The following is a 22,336-nucleotide window of genomic DNA, read 5'->3' as shown; positions in this document are numbered from 1 at the left end:
GTTTTCACCCGGAGAACTGTACAGGATGTTTTTCTGGTCCCGACAGGGTAAACAGCAGCAGCTGTGCACTTCCAGCTGGGGAGGCCTGTATTTATGTGTGTGCACAAGTGTGAGAGTGCATGTGTGTGTGCGTATTAGAAATCTTGGCAATCTGTGCGTGCATATGCTGAAAAGTGCATACGTGTGTGTGTGTGTGTGTGTGTGTGTGTGTGTGTGTGCAGTGGGTGTGGAGCTGACGGAGCGGGCCACACTGAAAGCTCAGCCCAGGTAATTACATACTGTCGTCCATTCACAAAAAAGGAGGAGGGAAAAAAATGTCTGTCTGACTGAATGAAACTGGAATCGTCTGTTCTACTGAGGCGCGACATTGAAAGTGAAAAAATGAAGAAGGAAGAATAATGCGCACCAAACCACAAAGGACCTTGAAGATCTGCTGCTCCAGTCAGGATCAGGAAGGATAAACTCAGCTCAAAGTACAAAAGATCTTTGAATAAAAGTACAGATTTAAAACTGTTTCTGATCTCCTGAATCGTTCGGGTGCATTCCCAAAAAGATAAAGATCACTTTTTTTAAACCTTTAAAAAAATCCTTCGGTAAAAATGTGAGGATACAGCATCTTGTGTACAAAATTCCCGAAAACCTCCTGAAATGTTGTGGTTAGTACATCACCCTGACTTTATCAAGAATCTTCCCTGCAAGCCACATTGTACATTTTCCGAATTAAGTCAGGATGAGCTGATGTGAGAACACAGCAGGAAATATTCAGGAAAATTCACGACGAGAAGCGGGGGTGGGGGGGGGGGGTCGATTAAGTTTATATCCTTTGTGCTCTGCTCACCAGCATGCTATTCTCTGTTAATCTTGTAAATATGTCCAACTACACGGTCAACAGGGAGTCTCTCGTTGTGAAATGCGTGAACAAGCGACACAGGAAGAATTCATGTGATACATTTTTCTTAAAATTTCCAAAATTGCGACATGTGAAAATGACTTTAGAAAGCAAAACCTAACTCATTTAAGATGAATCTCGTTTTCATTTTGAGCTTTTTTATTTTTAGCATTTTGTCTTTTTCTTTGAGTCTTCCTCTTTTTGCATCTTCTAAAATATACACATTCTTTTCAATAGGTATCCAAAATGAGACTGAGCAAGTCTCTGTGATCAAAAGGCCTTACTGGGTTGTCGTTCTTTAACACCCATTGAATCTTTTGCTGTGAAAATTGTTTTTAAAAAAATGAAAGTATTTTTCTGGTATTTGTTCCATTAAAAGTCGCTTTTCTTGGATATGAATGCACTTTTCTGAGATTGAGATTATGTTTTAAAAAAAATAAAAACTGACCCCCGACAATCAACCCGTGCCGCTCATCATCATAACCTTCCTATTTTTGGCCCGGACTCACTCTCCCATGGCAGGCAGGCAGGTGAGGAAGTGTTGGCTTTAGAGGAGATCAACAGGATTAGAGAGCATTTACCCAGATTTCCCAGACAGACACGATGGGATTCCAGCCTCCTCTGAGTCTCCGACAGCTCGTCTGCGAGCGAGTACACAGAGGGTGGCACATGACTGCCGCTCCAATAATACTACTGTGTTTGTCTTCCCCCCCCTTCCTCTGCCATGGTCATGAACTGCAAACAATCCTCGGAGAGCGAACACTCAGAGTGCAGCCAAGAAGAGACACTAATGTGATTGGCAGCAATATTGCCCTTGATGTGGCTCCCGGTTTATGAGGATGTTCTGTTTCAAAAAGTCCGGATTGGGATGGGCTTCAGGCGGCATATGGACGGTGTTTTAATACATGTGTGAATTTGCCCCAGTCAGTTATGTTTGACCTTTCAGCATTCAGATTCATTTGGTAAACGAACATCAGGCAGAGTTACGTGTTTGTGTATTTGCCTGTGATTGTAAATCTGATATCTTACATTTCCAATGAGGAGTAGATGGTTGCTGTTCTGATAAACAATTTGTCAAACAAGGCTACACCAATCTTTGATCTTCTGAATTTGATTTTCATGAATAAATACATTTGGGCAAGACTTAGAGGCTGTAGTCGTGCTAGCAGAGGCTGTTTTCACTCCTTAAAAAAAACCTTTTAAACAATTTAAGACGAAGTAATCCCTTTCCAAACAAGCATTTCAGACACACTGTACCTCTGTTAGCAGGAAGCGGTTCTGTGTGCTCTGCAGTTGGTTGCTAAGTTGCACAAAATATTACAGACGCAGAACAGTGACAGCTAAAGGTTTGGACCAGAGACTGTTTGGTGAGCAAAGCATGCAATCTTTGAGATTTTAGATTTATATTGGCTCTGTTGTGCTTCACTGTTTCAGGGGGTTTGCGGGGAAAGAAGTCATTTGTTTAAGCCTCAGGTGAAGTAGCATTTTGAGCCATGCTTTAATGTCAGTACGCTTCCATATTTGCAGTGCCGTAAAAACAAACTGGTTTAGCTTGTTAGGTGCAAATATTCCCAAATAATCACCAAACACAAAGTACAGTAGAGTCTGCAAAAATGAGTTCTAGGATGAGGTCATGTGCGCACTAAAGCTATTATCCTAACAGGAACATGAATATCTAAACTAAATGTAATTGTAATATGCTAAAAATAAAAAAATAAAATGTCAAACCTTTTAGTACAGGAAAAATAGAGCAAAGTCGTCACCAATTTCATGAAGACAAATCATCTGGTAACCACGTATGTCAGTTCAAATAAGGTCATTTGTCAGGTAAATGTTTAGATACTTCTTTGCATAACTTTAAGTGTTAAAGGCACACAATTTTAAATCAGAAAAAATGCCCAACTCATAACAACACATCCCCTGTGGCCCACGAATATTTGTACCAAATTTCACACCAATCGATGCTTTTCCTCCGAAGCTTTTAAGACCGTCTCTTCAGTCTGGACAAAAGCGAGACAGCCAGATTGTTGAAAAACACACATTTGATATATTTATTTCACAAAAAGCTCAAAGAGTGATCCCTAAAACAAAGTCTGCTCTCCACCAGCTATTCCAAACTCTCTGATGCATTACAGTAAATCCGCCTGTCTGAACGATGTCAAATTTGCTGCTTTAGTTTATACGGCGGTGGCAGTCTTGTAAACGGATCCAGTGAGAGTTATGATCTTCAGGTTCCCTTCTCTTCCTGCTTTTATTCAGGGCAACACAACCTCCTGTAGCTGCTTTGTTGAATGTTACATCACCCTTTCGATGAGATCCTCATATTTCACAGTGTCTTTTCTACGGCGAGCGGGTGATCGGTGCGTGAACTTAAGCGCAGAGCGTGAAAGACCTGAAAGGTGTTTAGAAGTGAAAAGACATATACAGTACACAATAGCTGCTGGATTTGGAAGCAGACAGTTTTGAGGTAGAGCAGAAGCTTGCAACAGGAAAGCGTGTGTATGCCTGAGTGTTGAATGTATGCACTTTCTCCTGCAGCGTTGGGTGATCCGAGGCAGATTCCCAGCACTTCCTTCACTGATAAGGTCAAAGGGTTCTTCCTCACTCCAAACTTGTCGTATCTCCTCCTTCCCTATTTTGTCGTATTCTTCACCGCCACCCTTTCACACCCTATTCTGAGCCCTGCGTTTAGAGATGACCCCTCAGCGAAAGACAGGGTGGAGATGGACTTTTACATATGTAAATGTTGGCTCTGAGGGGGGGAGGCTGCAGGGTGAAAGGTGATGGTCATGGTTGAGTGCTTTAGGAAGTAGAGGGATCATTACATGGGGGGGGGGGGTCCTATTCAACAGACACCCACCACAAACAAATCGTAGGAGAAGGGGATGGCAACCCCCAGCACACACACGGACACACACTACTTTACACAATGGGCCCCTCAGCTGAGCCCTACGAAGGAGGTAGTGTGAACACGTCAGGAAACATTATTGGATTCCTCTGGGATTACCAAAAAACACAACCATCCCTGATACTATATATATATAAAAAAATAGGTTTGCACAATAAAAAGCACGTTTGTGATGCATTAATACAGTGTTGATCTTTATGAAAGTTCAGCATTTAAGGACGACAGGCTGTCTTGAACATTTTCAGGAGTGCATGTGTTACGAAGGCTTACTTTTTGTATTCCTTTTGTTTTTCTTGTTGGGACATTTGTTAAAGATTGAAAATGTAGTCTAAAATGTGATTTATATATTTGGATTTGGAGTAGTTATGAAAAGCTTTACGATTTTGAATAATCTCTGAAAGAGATATATCCAGTGAATATCTATAAATCCAATTTTTTTATTACTTTTGAATGAGTTGTTTTAAGCAGTTGGCCAGACCTTGCAACAGACTCCCCCCCCCCCCCCCCTCATCTTCTTTTTATTTTCTTCTTGAGTATTTCCTACCATTAAAGGCTCTGGCGTAGGGAAATCCAGCCCTAAGACAGCCATGGATCTGGAGAATCTTACTTTGGATGTTTATGTGTTACTTGGCCAAGTCTTAAGCCTCTGGAAGTCTGCAGCACATGACATGACAGACATGCTCACGATATCTCATCGGACATCAACCCCAGCGTCAAATAAGGTGACTGGATCCCGCTAAAGCGTAGAACATGTCACAGTACTGTAAATACACACTTAAAGGGTTCAATCACACAAATAGGACTCAAGTCGCACTCTTGGAAACATCTCTCTGATGATCTGGTTTTTGTCTCATGGATAGGTGTTTTAAATGTGGTTCTATAGGGACTCAAGGCCTCAGTTGGATTGTGCACTCAAAGGCCGCTGCCTTAGGTTACACCTGCTGGTTCTCCACCCTTGCTTGGCGGCAAATCAATAGAAAACAAGAATGCCAATTATGCTACAAAGGTTTTAAAGGTTAAAAGGAGACTATTGATTCACATAGATTGCAAATGACATTAGTTACTCAGCTGAATACATGTCTACATTGTGGTAAGAGGGAGGCATAATGGGAAACAGCAACAGTGTAATTTTAAAGTATCAGACTGTCAACACATGCACTGCGTTGGATAGAACCTATACTTTAATGTTTATTTTAAAGTTGGAGACTCAGTGGTATGTCGAGCTTTCTTAGACCAAGTGTGGGTGCTATTTCTACGTCTTTGGTTTTGAATTGGCAATAACCATTTAGAGGGTTAAATAAAAAGAAAAGATGACAGCACAGTAACCAATTTTCTGAGCCGCAGGGAGGGCATGAACTTTTTATTTCATCAAGAAAAAAAAGCCCTAAAACCTCTAAAACCTTGTCTTAAAATAGTAAAAAAAAATAAAAAGGCAAAGTTGTTATCATACTTGAGAGACTCAATGAGTCAAAAGTCACTAAGCAATCCTTCCTTTTAGAAAATCTAGTCCTAAAAAGACCATTTCACAAGACCAATGAGGTGTGAATGACGACCTGCTGTGTGAAAATGAACAACAAAATGCTTTGCTAACCATTTCATAGTTAGCAGTTAGCATAGATAGCATCAGTGATAGCTTTGTTGCTTTAGCTAGTTCTGCATTTTAAAAGTCATAATCTCCTTCTAGTGTTGCTCAACTAAATCTTTAATGGCCGTATGAACCTCCAAAGTGGGTAATAGACAACCTCGTTCTAATGTTTCGCATTTACACATGACCCTGAAATTCAAAATGGTTTCAAACTGTTTAAAAAAAAAGGTCTATTGGTTGTGACCTAAAAAAAAGATATGTTGCATAAGAAGTTTAGGTGGTTCATTTACTGTGTTTTCATGTTTAGGTTATAGTTCAGTGTAAAAAGTCAGAACTATGAGATATATGAGGGCAAGAGACGGAAGGGAAGCGAGGCGATACAATATGATCCAGACGGCTTTGACTGCACAGTGAATCCAGTCATTCCACTGATGCATGGAAACATGTGCTGGACATGTGTGTGCACTTCTCAGGTCACTGAACAATCAGGAAGACAGAGAGAGAGAGAGAGAGAGAGAGAGAGAGAGAAATCAGCCTGGTCGGCACTGACAGGCTCATCCTCATCTGGCCTGAGAGCAGCTTCAGTGTCTGTCCGTCCGTCCGTCCGTCTGCTCGGGGAGCTGAGAGTGTTGCATCCATTAGTGTCTGCTCTATCTGATTTACAGGTTGTCCTCTCCCATCTGATAATGGTTCAGGCTCCTTGAATATTTAAAGAATGGTTGTCAGATACCTGCCAAACAAGCCTAACGAGATTGATGGAAAGAACGCTGGTATCAGCGAGACAGATGATTGGCTGTAACAGAACTGTCGTCCTTCTCTTAAATGTGTTTTTTTTTTCTTTTCCCCCTCTCCTGTTCGCCGGCTGTTTTAATGTTCTTCATCATGTTGTGTTGGCCAACAGGATGTTGATGTGAATGTCACCCATCATGGGAAAGGTTTGCTTTTTTGCAAACATCAAAGTTTCACTTCCCTCGTGTTGGCAGGAAATAGATCACAGTGTTTGTCTGCAAGGATTGGAAAGCTCTTGTCTGAACAAGTTTTCCGCTTTTTCTCTGAGTGATCTTTAAACTATTAGCTTTGCATCTTTTCAACAAACTAGACATTGGTACAAGGGAAATAATCCTAATGTATTCTTTAGAAGAGGGATGTCTTCATATACTCTTGTTAAGGCCAAGGATCCGGTAAAATACCTTTAACCATCAGGAACAAACGCCACTTTTTAATTAAACTTATATGACTGTATATATATATATTTTTGAGACTGTAATCATGGGATGTTCCTCGCAACTAATTTCCTTTGTCAGTCTAACAAAAATGTTAGTCGAGGACTGGGAATAACCATCTATAAAGGGAAGAAAACAATCATACTTAAGCATAAGCTTTGTGAAATGATCACGGGTAAACAATGTCATTTGGTTTGCCTCGTGTGGCGAACACTCGTGCGAGAACCCCCAGCCTCTGATCCTCCTTGCATGTTAACGTCCGCCTATCTATAGTAGGTGAAACAGTGCACCAGTTTGACCTGACACAGCCTGCACACTTGGTTATCTCTGTCATATTTTCTTGGTTTTTGTATCCTCAATGGATCATAATTTTAATCGCTAAATGCCTCGACAGCTCACGTTTTCCCCATTGTCCACTTCACTTTCAATTGTGCCGCGTTGGCTTTTTATAAATGGACATTGACCATCCATAAATCTCACTCCTCTGCTGTTTAGTGAAGCCGATACAATACATCCCTGTCCCGGGACATGTGAAGCAAGAGGGACAGGCCGTCACAGGCGTGGACTGGATGTAATTAATCTGGCACAATATTGACTCCTCACTCTCGATCTCTCAGCCCCCAATATAGCTGTCCCCTCTTAATGTTTAATGTAGAGATCGATCCTCCCCCACACTGTTACTGCAATGATATAATGAGCTCCCACTGTTCAGCAGGCGATCGCGGGTGGAAATGGAGGGGTGAGTGCGTGCAGTCTTTCAATATCTGTTCGCCTAGATGTTGCAATGCAAAGCCTGGAGGTGTGTTTAGAGGGCAACATCTGATTTATCAGGAGGAGATAAAAAACAACACAGACAGGCCGAGACACCTTACTTGAAATTATCAGCGCACCTGCCACATCCTCAGTCCTTCTCGATCTTCTCCCAACCCCCTACTTTCACCCTCTCTCAGTTTCACGATCAGGATCTCGACCCCCCTCCCCCCGCCCTCCTGCGCTGATTTATCTCTGCTTTATCTCTATCAACTCATCTATCAACCCTCTCCATCTCCTCCGTCTCCTCCTGCGGATCGGCAAGGATCGATACGGTCATACACGGGGCTCTCAGCTCGCTCTTCGCACACCTACCGCTCTGTGTCAGCAGGTTACTGTGGGGTCCACGCTCGGGCAGACACCTCCTCCACTCGTGTGTTGGCGTTTGGCGGGTCGATAAGAGTGCGTGTTGGATTATAAGGGATGTGAAAGTAGAGATCAGTGATGCAAAATCTGCTTTGTTACCACTCGCGTTTGATTTTCATAGTTTTAAATATCTTTCACTACAGTTATATAAAAAGACTGTACCTATCAAAGAAACTGCTCAGATCTGGGAAATTGGTGACATTGCTACAACGAAGTCTGAGAAGAAAAGAAACACAAGAGGATCACACGGCTGAGGTTGAAACAATAGAGTTCAAAGGATGTGTCTATCGGACCACATCTGAAGGCTCAAATGTTCAGAGCTGTTTCGAAAGCGGAGAAAACTCAGCCTGTTATCCTCTATAGGGTAGCAGGGCAGATTTATGTTCTGCCTTTACTCAAATGCTCGTGTGAACATGTGTTAAATATGAGTTACATAAAGCACCTGAACACAAGGCTACAAAAACACGTTGGTTGAGGAAAAGGCAGATACTGCTTAAAGTCTGGTTTTCACGTGTGCGTTTAAATGGAATTAAAGTGTTGTAGGTGTTGTCTCAAGGGTATTTTTAAGTTGGTAATTTATTGTAAAATGGTGAAAAAATGGTGGGGGGGTCTGGGTAATATGCATTAGTACTACTGGCTTTTATAAACCCCAATTAATTTCCATGGAAAGTCCTCCCAAGCTTTCAGATTTTTTGACTTAAATAGATGTAAACAGAACTTTGAAGCAGACAGAAACCTGTAAAACAGATTAAGACAATATCTTACTCCTTATTTATGTAAAGGTAAAACCAAAGTTAACACACCTAATGTCACTAATAATCCCTCAAAGCACAAGGAAAAAGTTCAAATTGAAGTAGAAAGCGCTTGAATTTTGGAAAAGGACAGTGTGGCAGGGATTTGCACCATCTACCAATAACCCAGAAGTTAGACTAATCAGGGAGTTTGTCAACAACACTTTCTCCCTCTGACTTTGTTTCAGCAAAGTCACCACATTTACATAACTCTTGTGTATGGCCTTCGTATGTGAAAATAATAACAAGACTAATGCTCAGGTCGTTTTAGACTTGGATTTGTCCCTGGAGCTTTCTGGCAGTCATGTTACACAGTCCCAGTATGTCCTTATTAATGGTCGCTTCAAGTTCAGCTACTGTTATTTTTACGGCCTCGCCCGTCCCTTTCACAGCCTCTGTTCCCCTCTCTGCTCTGAAACAGAGAAAACATTCCAGCTGCAGAGAGTCGAGCGGCCCTGTCTGGAGTAAACTCACCATCACGGACTCAGTAATGCAAAGGCAGGCATGTGACCATCACACACACACACACACACACACACACTCTTTTTCCTAAACACACACACCTCCCCTCGCTCTCCTGTAATAAAACACACACTGCCGTCCATTCACAAAGCTATGCTGCTGACACTCGGGCTGTGCTGCCTGGCTCAAATCCCCGCGGCCCCCTGGCTTTGACAGGGCTGTTCTGAATCAACACGCAGGGGAGCGCCTTTTACTTCCCCACTGGAAGCTGTTAAACGCCTATTACTCCACATGTTTCAGCCTTTATAAAGCGTTTTCAGTGGATCGGATGGACTAAAAGATCAACTAAATAATTTGGTGAACTAACTTTAAGTTGAGGCAAACTCTTTTAGGCAGCAAACCTCAAAAACTAATTCTACCAGAAGCTTCTAAAATTGACTTCCTTAGAAAAGGAAAATGCCATAAAAAGGACCAAAGTTGCGTGACGAAACATCAGTGGCATGCCTAAAACAGGCCTTACCCCCCCACCCCCACCCCAAAAAAAAAAAAAAAGTGTAGTCCTTGGTTTTTGTTTTATCCCAACATCAGTGTCCAAGAGAACTTTAACTATTGTTTAGCATTTTAACTTATTTATTTATGTGCTTTTAGTGTCTTTAGGATGTTTTGGATGTCATGTATTTTGCCAAACTTACCGTACAGAACTTTGGTCCGCCTTGGCTGTTCTAAACGTGCTTTATAAATAAAGTTGTCAGACAGAGAACAAGAGAAAAACAAGCCTCCACCTCTCCTAGGTGTTGTTACTGCTGGAGTTATGTCCCCCCTAATGTCATGAATGAAGGTTCGCTCCCCTTCACTCAATGTGCTGCCTCAGCCAGTCTCTCACAACCAGCCCATTCATGAAACTGCACGGCTGAAGTGTGTGTGTGTGTGTGTGTGTGTGTGTGTGTGTGTGTGTGTGCACCATGCCATGTTTGTTTGTGTGCGCGTGATAAATGCAAAAGGGGCCGTCAAAAGAAATCATGTCTTCACTTAAGTGAGAAATCAAGCATTTTACCCACGAGCAAAACAAAACAGACAACAAACAGTCTTTGAGGAAGCCCCGCCTCTGAGGGCGAGCGAGAGAGCGAGAGAGCGGGCGAGCAACGGTATCCATGCATATCTGGCAGGCACCTGGCTGTTTTTGCGCACTTTGTTGCATAGCAGCTGTATTTTGGAAAGTGGAGAACACAGAGCTGCATGTTTCTCTGTCGGGGGAGAGAGGGAGTTGAGGAAGAGAAGAGGGAGGGAGGGGCTGGGGTTCACCCGTGGTCCCATGTGCCAGATAAGGGCCTGATTGGGCCAGTTCTGATCCAGAAAAACAACCCAAACAAGAGGAAGGCTGTGAATTCATGACAAAGCAGAACACATGGAGCCAGAGAGGCACACTGCTGCGAGGATTCGCTTCAACTGGGTTACTGGAACCTCGACTTTCTCTCTGTCCTGGTTTATTTCTTTCTACTCCTGTCCTGAAATGTAATGTCATCTTAAAACAAGCGCACATTTAAACCAAGTGTTCACATGTTTAGATTTAGATCATCTGGGTTACTCGAACCTCTTCTGGGGGAAAACCTCCGACCTGACATTTCAAAATTATTATTAGAAAATGATTTTGTAATTTTAAACTCTCACATGTGACAACTTTTTCCAGAGCAAAATGTCTGCCTCTCTCTTTTTTTATGACTTCCTGTTTTTTTTTTTGTTTTTTTTTGGTTCTTACTGTAACTTTTTTTTTCTACTTTTCTGCAACTGTTGCATGAAAGACACAAACTTCTACGCACGTTTGCTCTCTAAGCAGCCTTTTCTCTGTCTCGAGTTACAATTCACTTCTTATAAAAAAATAAAGTGCAGACCCTCTACATTAGACTTAAAGAAGGGGAAACACTTCTAAAGTTGATGCAAATAAAACAAATAAAGAAAAAGACAAAAATATAAAGATTAACTTTTTAAAATAAAGAAGCATAATGAGAGAATGTGTGTATGGCTTCTTCTTCTTCTTCTTCTTCTTCCTCTCTCCTTTGTTAAACTCTCTGGAAAGCAGTGTAACGCCACTCTACTGTATATCACCACAACTTCCTATATAATTACTGTAAGGCCCAGAACTAAACAATCGTCCCACACAACTGCAAAACACTGGATTAGTCGACATCTTGGAACACTCAAAGTGTGTGTGTGTGTGTGTGTGTGTGTGTGTGTGAGTGTGCAGAGAGAGAGAGACAGAGGAGAGAGGTAGAGAGGAAAGGTGAAGGGGAGGGGAGTCCAGATTTTTAAATTCGACTTAGTTTGTACAGACACAGGAAGGGAGGGAGGGGTTTGGAGAGTCCTCTCTGAGAAGAGGGGGTGTCAGAGAGAGAGAGAGAGAGAGAGAGAGAGAGAGGGGGAGGCGGGGGTCTGTAGTACTGTAGGGCTTTTTTTATGAATGAAGAGCGAAGGAGAGAGCAGCGGAGGCCTGAAAGAGAGAGAAGGAGCGGGTGTGTGTGTGTGTGGGGGGGGGGGGGGGGGGGGAGAGGCACACTTCCTCTTACGCACACAGGGAAGAAAATTTATGAATGGGTCACATCTCTTGAGCTGCTCCAAGTGTAAACAACATACTTGGACAAAGAAGAACGGGCTCTGGAGCGCAGGCAGGGCCTCGCTAAACACTCCTGCTTAGACATTCTGCCGTTTCTGAGACACGTATAAGAAAAAAAAAAAGGCAAAGAAGTGACATGTCGAAACTATTTTAATTAAATGTGCTTCATAAATTTGAGTGACACCTCCATGTGTTTTTTTCCCCGCAGGCGGTAAAGCAGACAAAGGAGTCTGTCGGACTGCTTAGCGTCAGGCGAGGACGAAATCTTGATGTGCTGTCAACACCAAACTTTAATCCTCATCTTCTCTTGATGAGATTAAAATCACGGCCTTCAGCCAATCACAGAAGGTCAATGGAAAAAAAAGTTGCAATGTTATTACCAATGTCTCAATTACTATTAGGGGCAGGTCAGCAAGTACATTAAAGCTGCATGTTTGCATAACCTCCCCGCAGCCTGCAGACAGAGCACGCTTGTTAGCCGTAAACTGAGGGACCAGATGAGATAGATTTACCAGATGTGCAGGTATTGCACAATCCCTCCTTTTGCCCCCCTTCTTTCTTTCCTCTAATCTAGCATTCCAGCTCGTCCCCTTGTTTTCTAGCCTCCCGTCTTTCTCTCTTACACTCTTTTTTTTTAACCTGTTTTCCTCTCTCTCTCTCTCTCTCTCTCTCTCTCTTTCCGACAACACCACACCCATGCAGGTAACAACCTGAGTCAGTCAAGAACAATGTTTAATTTTTACCAGGGTGCTGTTTTCAATAAAAGCTTCAATTATACTCCGGTCACCTGGGATTAGGGCTTTGCTTTATGTTTTTTTGCTGTAAAGTCTTAAAACAGGTGAGTCACTTGTTTTTTAAAAGTACACCAGATGCCTTCTGTTCAGCATGGGAAAACTCACGGCTCTGTATGCCTTTAATAGACACACAATGATGAATATATTTATAGGCGCTTGTCAGCCTCAATTTCCTATAAATCAAAGCTGAATAGAGACGCTCTTACTGGACTCTGCGGCTATTGACTGAGACCAGCGGGGACACTGTCTGTCAAAGCAGGAGTGTCTCTGCTGTGTATAAGTGAGCTGCCCGTCAAACTGAAGCCCCGATGACCCTGCAAATCATACCCTGCTCAACTGTTAGCAAAAGGCCTGACAGCTGATTGGCTGACAGGTCAGGGGGTTAAGTAGACACGACCTCGGTGTGCCCCGGGGTTCATCTGCGCTTCCTTCTCCGCATTGTTGGACGGCAGACAAGCCACAATCTCGCATAGGGTGTGTGTCACCGAGCGGCCGAGCAGTTGTGACTCGGAGCTGGTTGAATCACACGATGTTGACACACAAAAGAGACACGGGGCTTCAAGCGAGAGGAAGCGCCTTTGACTGCAACTGAAAGCTGTCACTTCTACTTTGCGCTCGAGATTATTCTTGGAGGCGTTTCAAGCTCTCTTTGAGGGTTCGGACCCATTTCAGAGTCATGGCTAAAACATTGCAGAGGAGCCTGCAGTGAGTTCAATGGGCCAGGAAAAAAAAAAAAGTGTTTGCAGAGCAACACGTCCCCGTCCCCCCCGCCCAGATCCTGAATCGCCATTGTTAAGACACACAACAAGAAAAGGGAAACGCATTCAAATAGCTGCTCAGTTGTGCAGCCCAGGAATTTGCTTTTCCATTTTACACCTTCCGATGTACACAAAGGGAAATCTTTGTACCTGTGCCCTGAATGATTTTTTTACTGGTTTCCTGAGGCGTACCCATTCAGCTTTTCAAAGGGATGCAAATGGGTGACGGCAGCACACAATGCCTGCGTCCAAATTCACCTCATGATGACCGGCTCATTAGGCCTTCTGTTTCTGCACAGCTTTGTCTGCCAAAGAGATTACTGTAACATCAGCGGGTTACAGTATCCCTACATAAGCCCCTGGCGGTCTCACAGCACCAATCTAACCGCCGCTTTCTTCCTCGCTTTCTCATGACGTGCAGATTTCAGCTGGAAATACACGATGGGCCAATGATAATGCACACCTATGTATGCTGCATAGATTCATACCTGATTGGAAACACATCTAAAAAAAATCCAATCCATGCAATCTATGGTCAGATTATCACTTTTTTTTTTTTTTTTAAGAAACCAAGTTGAGACAAAGAAACACACAGTACATTTACAATCATGCATTGAGAGGACATAGTGATTGAAAGTGGGGTACTCACAGTTCTCAGAGTGGAAATCGGGAACAAATTGTTCGTCACTGTCAGGAACCTGAGCTGAAATAAGAAAAAAAACAAAAACGCTTTAAAATTGTATTATTATTATTATTCAGACTAAATCTGACCTTTCTCTGTGTTTCATTTCCTCCCTTCTTCTCTCTGAAATTAGAGCAAGGCTCTCCTTCATTCAGGCGACCTTCACTTCCTGTTTTTTTTTTTGTTGCAGTATGTCGGTGCTGTGTTCACCCAGAGATCAATAACACAACAACATAACGCTGCATGGAGCCAGCTTCAGTTAACGGATCTCGGAAGAGTTTAAATGAAATTCTTTTCAGTCCAAGAGAGAGATATACGATATGATACAGTTCTGTTCTTTACAAGACCAAGACGTTAACAGACAGAGACAGAGTCAAGATCAAGACCAAGACAGGGCGAGACCTTCAAAAAGTGGTCCATGCACGATTTTGATTCCTTTTTTATTTTTTATTTTTTTTTGCACCATGTCACCTCTCCCCAGGCAATCTTTTGTCTGACATGATACTATATGCAATACATCCTGTGATTTCATTCTTGACCACTCATATTCAGACAGCTTTACACCAACAGTCATAGTGGTGCAACCAGCCGTTAGTCAGTTCCCTTTATTTCCATCTCGAGGATCAGGTCAGACTGAAACTGGCTATCCTGCCGAAAACCCCCCAAAAATACTGTGAAAATCTGTCAGTTCTGTGAAGAGATAGAATTTCTCTCTGCCTCTAAGAGTTAGGGACTCTGTCTTACATTGTTAAAAGAAGTCTGGACTTCATCTGCTGCGTAAATGACGAATGGAGAGATACAAGCGGATATAAAACAAGGAAGGCAGACATGAATGAAGTGAAGATGTGGGGGAGTGAAACGAGGGCAAGTTAAGGTTAAAACACTTCTTAGATCTTCTTGTCAAGTGGCAACAATCTGCTTTGAATTAGTGTTCTCTACTTTATTTATTAACCCGCTACTTTTCCTTTAAAAGGAACATTTTATAGCTCGACATACATTATATCAGATTCTCACAGAGACGATATTCAATTACAATGACTGTGATGATGTGCACACGTGTGATATCTTGATCTGATGTATAATGACTTGCAATGGTGTCCATTTCAGTGCCACTCTCTTAAAATGGACCTCCTCTCGGATCCAAAAGAAAAAAACAGAGTCAGCATTGCCGAGCCCAGGTGCAGCTCAGCGAGACAGACACCATTGTGCAACGCTTTTTTTTTTTTTTTTTCAGGAATCCAAACCCATTCACAATTGTGCTTTCCGAGCTTTGGACATCGAGTTACACAAACAGTTTGGAAAAGCCAAATAACATTTGGCTGCCAACAGCGGCTCGGAGGTCAAATTCACCAACAGTCGCTGGTATTTGGTCGGCCTACCTTTTGATTTAACGACCATAAAGCAGAACCAGAGCTAGCAACCTTTCAAACTGGCACAAGTCCCTCTCGACAAGTTTCTCTGGGTTTTAAAGAGTTTCCATTGCCTGGGACTCACACTTACGTCATGGTACTAGCTAACTGGTAGGGAAAAGTTGATGGGTATCATTAAATAACATGCACTCAATCAGGGGCAAATGGGCTGCAAAATAAAGTGGTACCATACTGTGAGAACTTTAGCACCTTGCATTTACTGAAAATGGATTAAAAAAAACTGCCAATTTTTCCCCCAATAAATAATACAATCATCCCCTTTCCTTCACGGTTAAGAAAAAAATACAAATATTACTGGTAAAGTTATAATATCCTGGATGAAACAAGCTGGTAACATATGGGTTATATAGGTACACATTGTTGGCACATTGTGAGCTTGAGCATTCGATTTTCAAAATAAAAGAAACTGATCTTCTCAGTGTCTGAGGGCTTCAAAGAGGAGGCCATGTTACGGGGTGATAAAAGTTACCCTCTCTCAAATCCATATTACAAACGTGTCGCTGGCATCAAACTTTAATATATGATGTAATGCAGTTTGGGCTTTTCATACCTTTATTTTAGAGATGGGCCAGTGGATAGAGTCAGAAACTCAGGAGAGAGAGAGAGATCTAACCTCTGTACATGCGCTGCACGGACAAACCGCTATACAGGCGCCCCAAAAGAAGATGTTCGTACTGTAACGTTACAACAGAAGTGTGAGAGTGTGACCTCGCCCAACCACCTCACTCTGTCCCACTATTCCTCCTCAGCTGTCTTTTTTTTTTTTTTCTCCCCTCATCAAATGTTTTATTTTGAAATCAAGGCCACGTAACACAGAGACCAAAACCCCAGAGAGCACGAGAGCAGCAGAGGACAAAAAGAGGAAATAAGACATTCAAATCTACTTTCTTGTCGTCACACTCCTCCTTCCTGTGCAGAGGAAACCGGATGACAGCGTTTTGGAGCATGTTAAGATAAATTACATCGATTTCTTATATAACGCTCCATCCTGTGGCCTACTATACCATAATAATATTACCCCCTTTTAACTTTTCTGCCTTTCGCCCTCGGGGGACGGAGAATCAGGCTGCTGTCTGAGACAGAGCAGGGGCCGATATTTAGTTCTGCCGACCCAACTATCAATCACTTCTCATTTCGGCTAGTTTCAACATGTCCAAAAGGGAACATGCTGGACCTCATAAAGAGGAGCAGAGACACAAGGACGAACATCAGACTTCATCTCATACGAAGTGTGTGTCTGTAAACTTTCATGTGTGTGTGTGCGTGTGCGATTTGTTTCCAGGAACACGTCGTCAGGGGCTTTGAGATGCAAGTCAGCACAAGAAGGAAAGTGTGTTTATTCGAGCACAGACGCATGTTCTCCCCGATGCTTCCAGGCACCTTGAATGACTTTTTTTTTTCTCTCAGTGGGAGATCCTGGGAGGAGCTAAGCAGCCGCAGTCATATAAACCTAAAGGCCAAAACGAGACAAGATGTGACAAGCTCCTGAACTCTTGCCATTCAGCGCTTCACCCTTTCTGTCTCTCACTCGCTTCCGCTCTCCTTTGGCAGGAGTTTTTTTTTTTTTTTAGAAACTCCCTCCAGCTACCCGGCTTTTACAATCTCGGTGAATCCCTCACAACTGCAATCAGTCATGATCAGGTCTTTAATTAATGCAACAGGAAAGGAGAGGTCTTAGCTGGGGAAGCTGAAAACAAGCCAGTACTTAGGGTTAAATAACACTTTGATAGTGAAGCTACTCTTCCATCTTTCTCCAACTTTTCTTTTTTTTTTTTACACCAACCTATCTCCCTGTGACTTAACTATAATCTGTCACTCATTTTGAAAGCCAGTACATGAACTCATGTCTCTTTTTAAAGGCTTGGTTCATCATAATTACACAAAAGACAACAGATTGAAGTGTTTGCCCTCCAGGAGAGTCTGGACAGGGACTTTTGGTTTTGGTTTTATTTTGATTTTGGGCTTTCTGTCTCAATGATTTCCTCTGCCGACTTAATACAATGGGGCTGAAAGGAACATAAATTGTGCTGCTTATACCAATCTGAATTAACATGAATGTATTTCTTTAGATCAAAACAAGAAACAATGTTTCACACTACTATCCCTTCTCAGAGGAACTTTGATTAAAGAAAGTAGAAGTTGGAGAAAACTGATGGAACTGATTTTTTTTTTTTTTTTTAAATTGGACACCAACATCAAACCAAGACAATGCGCCCGTTTTTGCTAAAGGAGAACTTCTACTGTAAATTTGAGGTCCCCTCACCAAAGCACTTTAAATGGGAATGAAAAATAACCCTGTCCTAAGGTGTACTGAAACCACTCGTGCCCTTGTTAGACTTCATCATACGAGATGAGTTGGGTTTATTTTGGTGACTTGAACCCTTCAGCTGTATTTTTAACAGTAAAATCTGTGAATACAAATGGGCTCAATCTTTGAAGCGACACCTATTGTTACACTTTTATTGCCTCTGTCTCTCGTCTTTGTCTGTGTGTGTGTGTGTGTGTGTGTGTGTGAGACGCGGGTGTGAAGTGAACTTGCCGGCTCTTTGACGCTGCATGAGAAAAGGTGAGAAGGCTAACATGGAGGCAGCATTGTTTGACGTTAACAGGAGAGGGCTGTATTTAAATCCCGGATAGACACAAAGACTGTCACGCTGTCTCTGATTGTAACGCACTCACTTCCTCACAGTTTGCTGACCTGATGTGTTCTTTGCGTGACCAGCGTAACTCACAGTACTCCAACTATTCTTAGAAGGAGAAACTTCTTATGAAATCACAATTTACCAAGAACAGCTGAGCACCACTCATGCAATGGATAAAAAAGTCTTATGTAGCCTACTCTGAAAAATACATCTCATCCATTTAAACAGGGTGTACAGTGCCTCTCGCCCAATCACAGCTAGGATCGGCTTCAGCCCCACTGCAACCCTGAATGGGAAAAATGGTAAAGGATAATAGTTGGAATATCCCATATTTAAACCTACTTTTGTTGTTTTCATGTTTATGTTGCTCAGCCAGTGTCCGTGGGTCTGGTGGAAACATCACATTATTGGGTTTTTAAATGAACACAGCCATGAGATCTTGACTTTAAATCAGCTATAAGCAACAGAGACAGCATCTACGGTTAATATTTATCATTTACCTCTTTAAAATCACACTGTTGAATCAAAGTGACATTCAGGTTTGGTGAGGTTTAAAACATTGCTCAAAATCGCGATAGCCGAAATGCGACAGATTCACAAAATTTCAGATTGTTTGTAAGTCTCAGTTTTTCCTCTCTATATCTGCTGTTCTTCATTTTTAACATAAAATGTGTGTTTGTAACATGTCTCTCCTGCATCCAGAATAAATAGGCAACATACAAAGTGGCAACAGATAATCTGGGTGTAGCTGCTAGTCCGCTGCTGGCTAGCATCTCCTGGCTAGCATCTGCTAGCTAGCATCTGACTGCTTCAAACTGGTGTGAAAGCACCTGCATGGTGCTAAATGAACGCACGCTGAGTGAGAAAGCATTGCTGGTTTCTTTGAAATAAATTCTCTTACTTATTACTTATAAAATCTGACTTTTTGCGATGTGTTTATTCCAAATGTTCGTGTCGTGATGACGCCGGATTCACGATTAATTTAGCAGCTGTACTAAAAAGGATCAAATAAATTCTAATGAAGTTATGAGTATAAATATATATATATATGTAAATGAAACAAGGTTTTTTTATGGTGTTTAATTCTTTGGACATAAAAGGACACTTTTTTGTTTTTATGCGATGTAGCTTAACTACAAGAGATGCTAGATTTTGTCCATTTTCAACTTTAACTTTCTGCACCTCACTTGTCTTGAGGCTTCCTCCTGGACCAAGACTGGTTTCAGAAACGTCACTAATTCAATAAGGTCAGAGAACACATAGATAGACCATGAACATACTGTAGGTCTTGGTGTATATATAACACATTGAATGATTGTTACATTGCACTGCTTTAATTTGTATTCATCTGAGTGTGCGTCAGAGGATAAACATCCTGAAAATACATTCCTTTCATGTCTGACAAAAAACCTGCTTGTGCATTAACACTTAAAACTCTGAATACTGGTCAAAACAGATAATTCTGCACAGTAAACTGCAAACACTCAAGAGACTACAACTATAACATTTCAGTTTGCAGGGTTGGACTTTTTCCACCGGACTGATCAGACTGAAGTGGATTCATATTAATCCAAAAAAAAAAAAAAAAGAGTTGCATTTCACTTTAAAGCTCCACATAAAAGCACATCAAAGCAAAGCGACACAACCACATTCACACCTCTTGCTGCTCGCTCTGCCTCGCACATTCAGACCCACACCGTCCCGCTGCAGACTGAAGCAGCACCAACAGACACAAGCTCGTGACTCACTGTGTTGTTTACCCCTCGCCTGACGTACAGTATAATTACTCTATTAGGGCTCACATCATCATTGCACTTATTAAAGTCTACTAGCTGACAATTGCCTCTGACTGGTCCTCATTTCATCGCTATGTGCCTTTGAGTGACATGAGCCAAATAAGCAGTTTGTTTGCATTGGCTGCAGGCTGGCACGCACGCTACATGCCAACATGGCCAAAATAGGACATGCTCAAAGCTAATAATGTCCCGTCTGTGCTCTCCATGGCCTCCTTTTTTTTCTCTTCTGTGTGTTTTATGACTACGTGGGATGCATCAGAAAGTTTTGGGGGCTCTTTAGCTTCACTTAGAGGGTCAACCTTTCCCCATAAAACACAGTTTATTTTAATAGAAAAGCATTGAAAGGTGTTATAGTCACACTGAAAGCCTTAAAGCAGATGTGAAAATCAGAGCATTTGGGACTTAAAAAACCTTTCCCGTTTTCTGATGCATCATCAATTCAACTTTTAAGGACTCCGTTTCATGTGCAGGTTTTTAAGCGCAGATGAAAAGCAGCAACATGTGCAAATTCTTTTAAAGTGGACTACAACGGAAGATGAGAAGGGTTTAGGTTTTCTTGTTAACACATTCATCCTGAATCCCCCCCAAAAAATAAGACAAATACAGTCTATTAACTTCCCTTTTATTCAACTTCTCTGGAATTATAAACATGTGCTGCTTTAAACCCTCCGCGAAGAGAAGCACATGTGCATAATTCTCAGGAGTTGAATAAAACAAGAGATAATAAACTCTGATTGTATTTTTATGGTTCTTGCTCACTAATCTACAAAGAAACGGATATAAAAGAGACAAATACAGTCTCTTATCTTCTATTTTATCAACTCTTCACTGAATAATTCTCATAATCTGATTTGTATGTGAGATGGAAAGCAGAATTTGTGTTTAAATCCTTCAAATTTGAAATAAACAGAATACGGCATGCCAGATTTGTCTTATTTTTCATATTCACTTATGCATCCAGAAAATAAAAAAGTAAAATACAGCCCTTTACCTTCCGTTTTACTCAATTATTAAAAAATAAGTCACAACCGAAGCTTTTCTTTTAAGACTTAAAGCAGCATGTGTGTCTACTTCCTTAACATTTGAAGAACATATAGAAGACACAAGGCTGTATTTGACCTTTTTTGGGGGTGGCCCTTTTTCAAACAAACGTTGCAAGCAGACACATGATGAAGCCTGGTGATTGATCTAAGTTAGAGTAAGAGTAAAAGCAGCCTTAAGGTGCGACTCACCTTCTGTGAGCCATGTCTCTTGGAGTTGGCTTAAATCCTGGAAGAGGTCTGAACAGGGAGACAAAAAAGACAGTCTGATGAGTGCACTGCACAATGACAGACCACTATTAGAAACTTAATAAGACCTGTTTCATCCTTTATCTGTAAATGGAGTGAAGTGAGAGCCAGGCTACCATGGCCTGGGGTTGATAGACAATGATGTAAACATGCGTCATGTAAAAGAGAGCAGAGCTTCCACTACTTTACCTTCAGATTCCTGAGGGGGTAATTCTGTGTCCATGTATTTCCTTTTCGCTGCCATCAACAGTCTATTTAGGGGCCCATTTCCATGCGACTTCTGCAAAAGGCATACATGCAAAGAGAGGACAAGTGAGAAAACAGAGTCCCAACAGGGCATGTGTACAACATCAGTGTCAGAGGAGCTAATGGCATGTTTAATGTGGCATGTGGAGAGGAAAACAGCAGAAAAACACTTTGCAAAAAAATGGAGAAGAAAGTGATATTTTTGACAAATAACGCCAACACTTTTAGTTACCTACATATGTTGGGACTACAGCAGCTTTCTGTGAACATGAACAACCTTAGAAAACAACACATTGCTCAGCTGTGGAGGCAATCTCGGGAAAAAAAAACAAACGCGCTGTTTGCGTCTGAAGAAAGTGACCATTTGGCACACTTTGTCACTTCTACCAGCGCTCAGAGCGAACCTCGTTTAAACGGTCCTAAATGTTGAACTCAAAACGCCTTACGTTGAGAATACTTTTGTGTTAAAACCAGGAGAGAAATATGACTTTTCTTTCGCGCACTACATGCAGTCGCTTCGGGCCAAAACTCGTGCAGACGCGACGCGGAGACAGATAAAGCCCGGTAGCAGCAGAGTCATTGCAAAGAGCTGGAAAAAAGAACAATCACAGTTCATCCATACGTACATTTGCTAAAGTGTAAGGCACTTGCTGGTCCAAATATCCATCCATCTTATAATCCATCCGTTAACCGTTTGTGGTCATTTAGGCTGAGTTTGAGTGCGATCCACGCAGCCTGCAGGGAGAGGAGGGAGCGCTGCTTGTGAATGGAGCTGCGTGGAGGCTGCATGCATAATGAGCTCCATTCACAAAAAATACCGAGGGGAAGTGATGGCGAGTGATTACCCAGCAGGCTGCTGCCCTCCTTTACAAATCTATTTTTTTGTGTGTGACAGACAGCTCGTCTCGTCGTGTTAGGAGTTCAGGTGAAACAGACACTTTATTTATGCAGCTTTTTGCAGCTTTTTTTTTGTTGCGGTTTTTGGAGTGATTTTTTCCCCCCGTTTTATATCGTGTTTTTTCTGGTTTAAAAACACGCAATAATGGTCACGGAGAGC

At 42.0% G+C, this 22,336-nt stretch overlaps 1 protein-coding gene across 3 annotated transcripts in view; it reads right to left on the bottom strand.

The window, feature by feature from the left end:
• The window catches only part of etv4 (ETS variant transcription factor 4), a 33,927-nt gene extending 11,803 nt beyond the window's left edge, over positions 1-22,124 (bottom strand). Inside the window, exons 1-4 of one of the 3 annotated variants that reach the window (XM_079334394.1) lie at positions 21,906-22,124; positions 21,223-21,313; positions 20,977-21,024; positions 13,844-13,897 (exon numbers count right to left, since the gene is read on the bottom strand). In XM_079334394.1, coding sequence (XP_079190520.1) covers positions 13,844-13,897; positions 20,977-21,024; positions 21,223-21,313; positions 21,906-21,962 — 250 coding nt within the window. In that variant the 5' untranslated portion in view covers positions 21,963-22,124. Of the gene's footprint in view, positions 1-13,843; positions 13,898-20,976; positions 21,025-21,222; positions 21,314-21,511; positions 21,853-21,905 lie in introns of those variants that run through there. The other 2 variants (XM_079334396.1, XM_079334395.1) reach the window with 2 other exon arrangements.
• Between the last annotated feature and the right edge of the window lie 212 nt (positions 22,125-22,336).

The sequence above is a fragment of the Symphodus melops genome (genome assembly GCF_947650265.1).
Source record: "Symphodus melops genome assembly, chromosome: 21".
NCBI classification, from domain to species: Eukaryota; Metazoa; Chordata; class Actinopteri; order Labriformes; family Labridae; genus Symphodus; species Symphodus melops.
The sequence above is the reverse complement of the archived record's forward strand: the minus strand, read 5'-3'. Positions and strand labels throughout refer to the sequence as shown.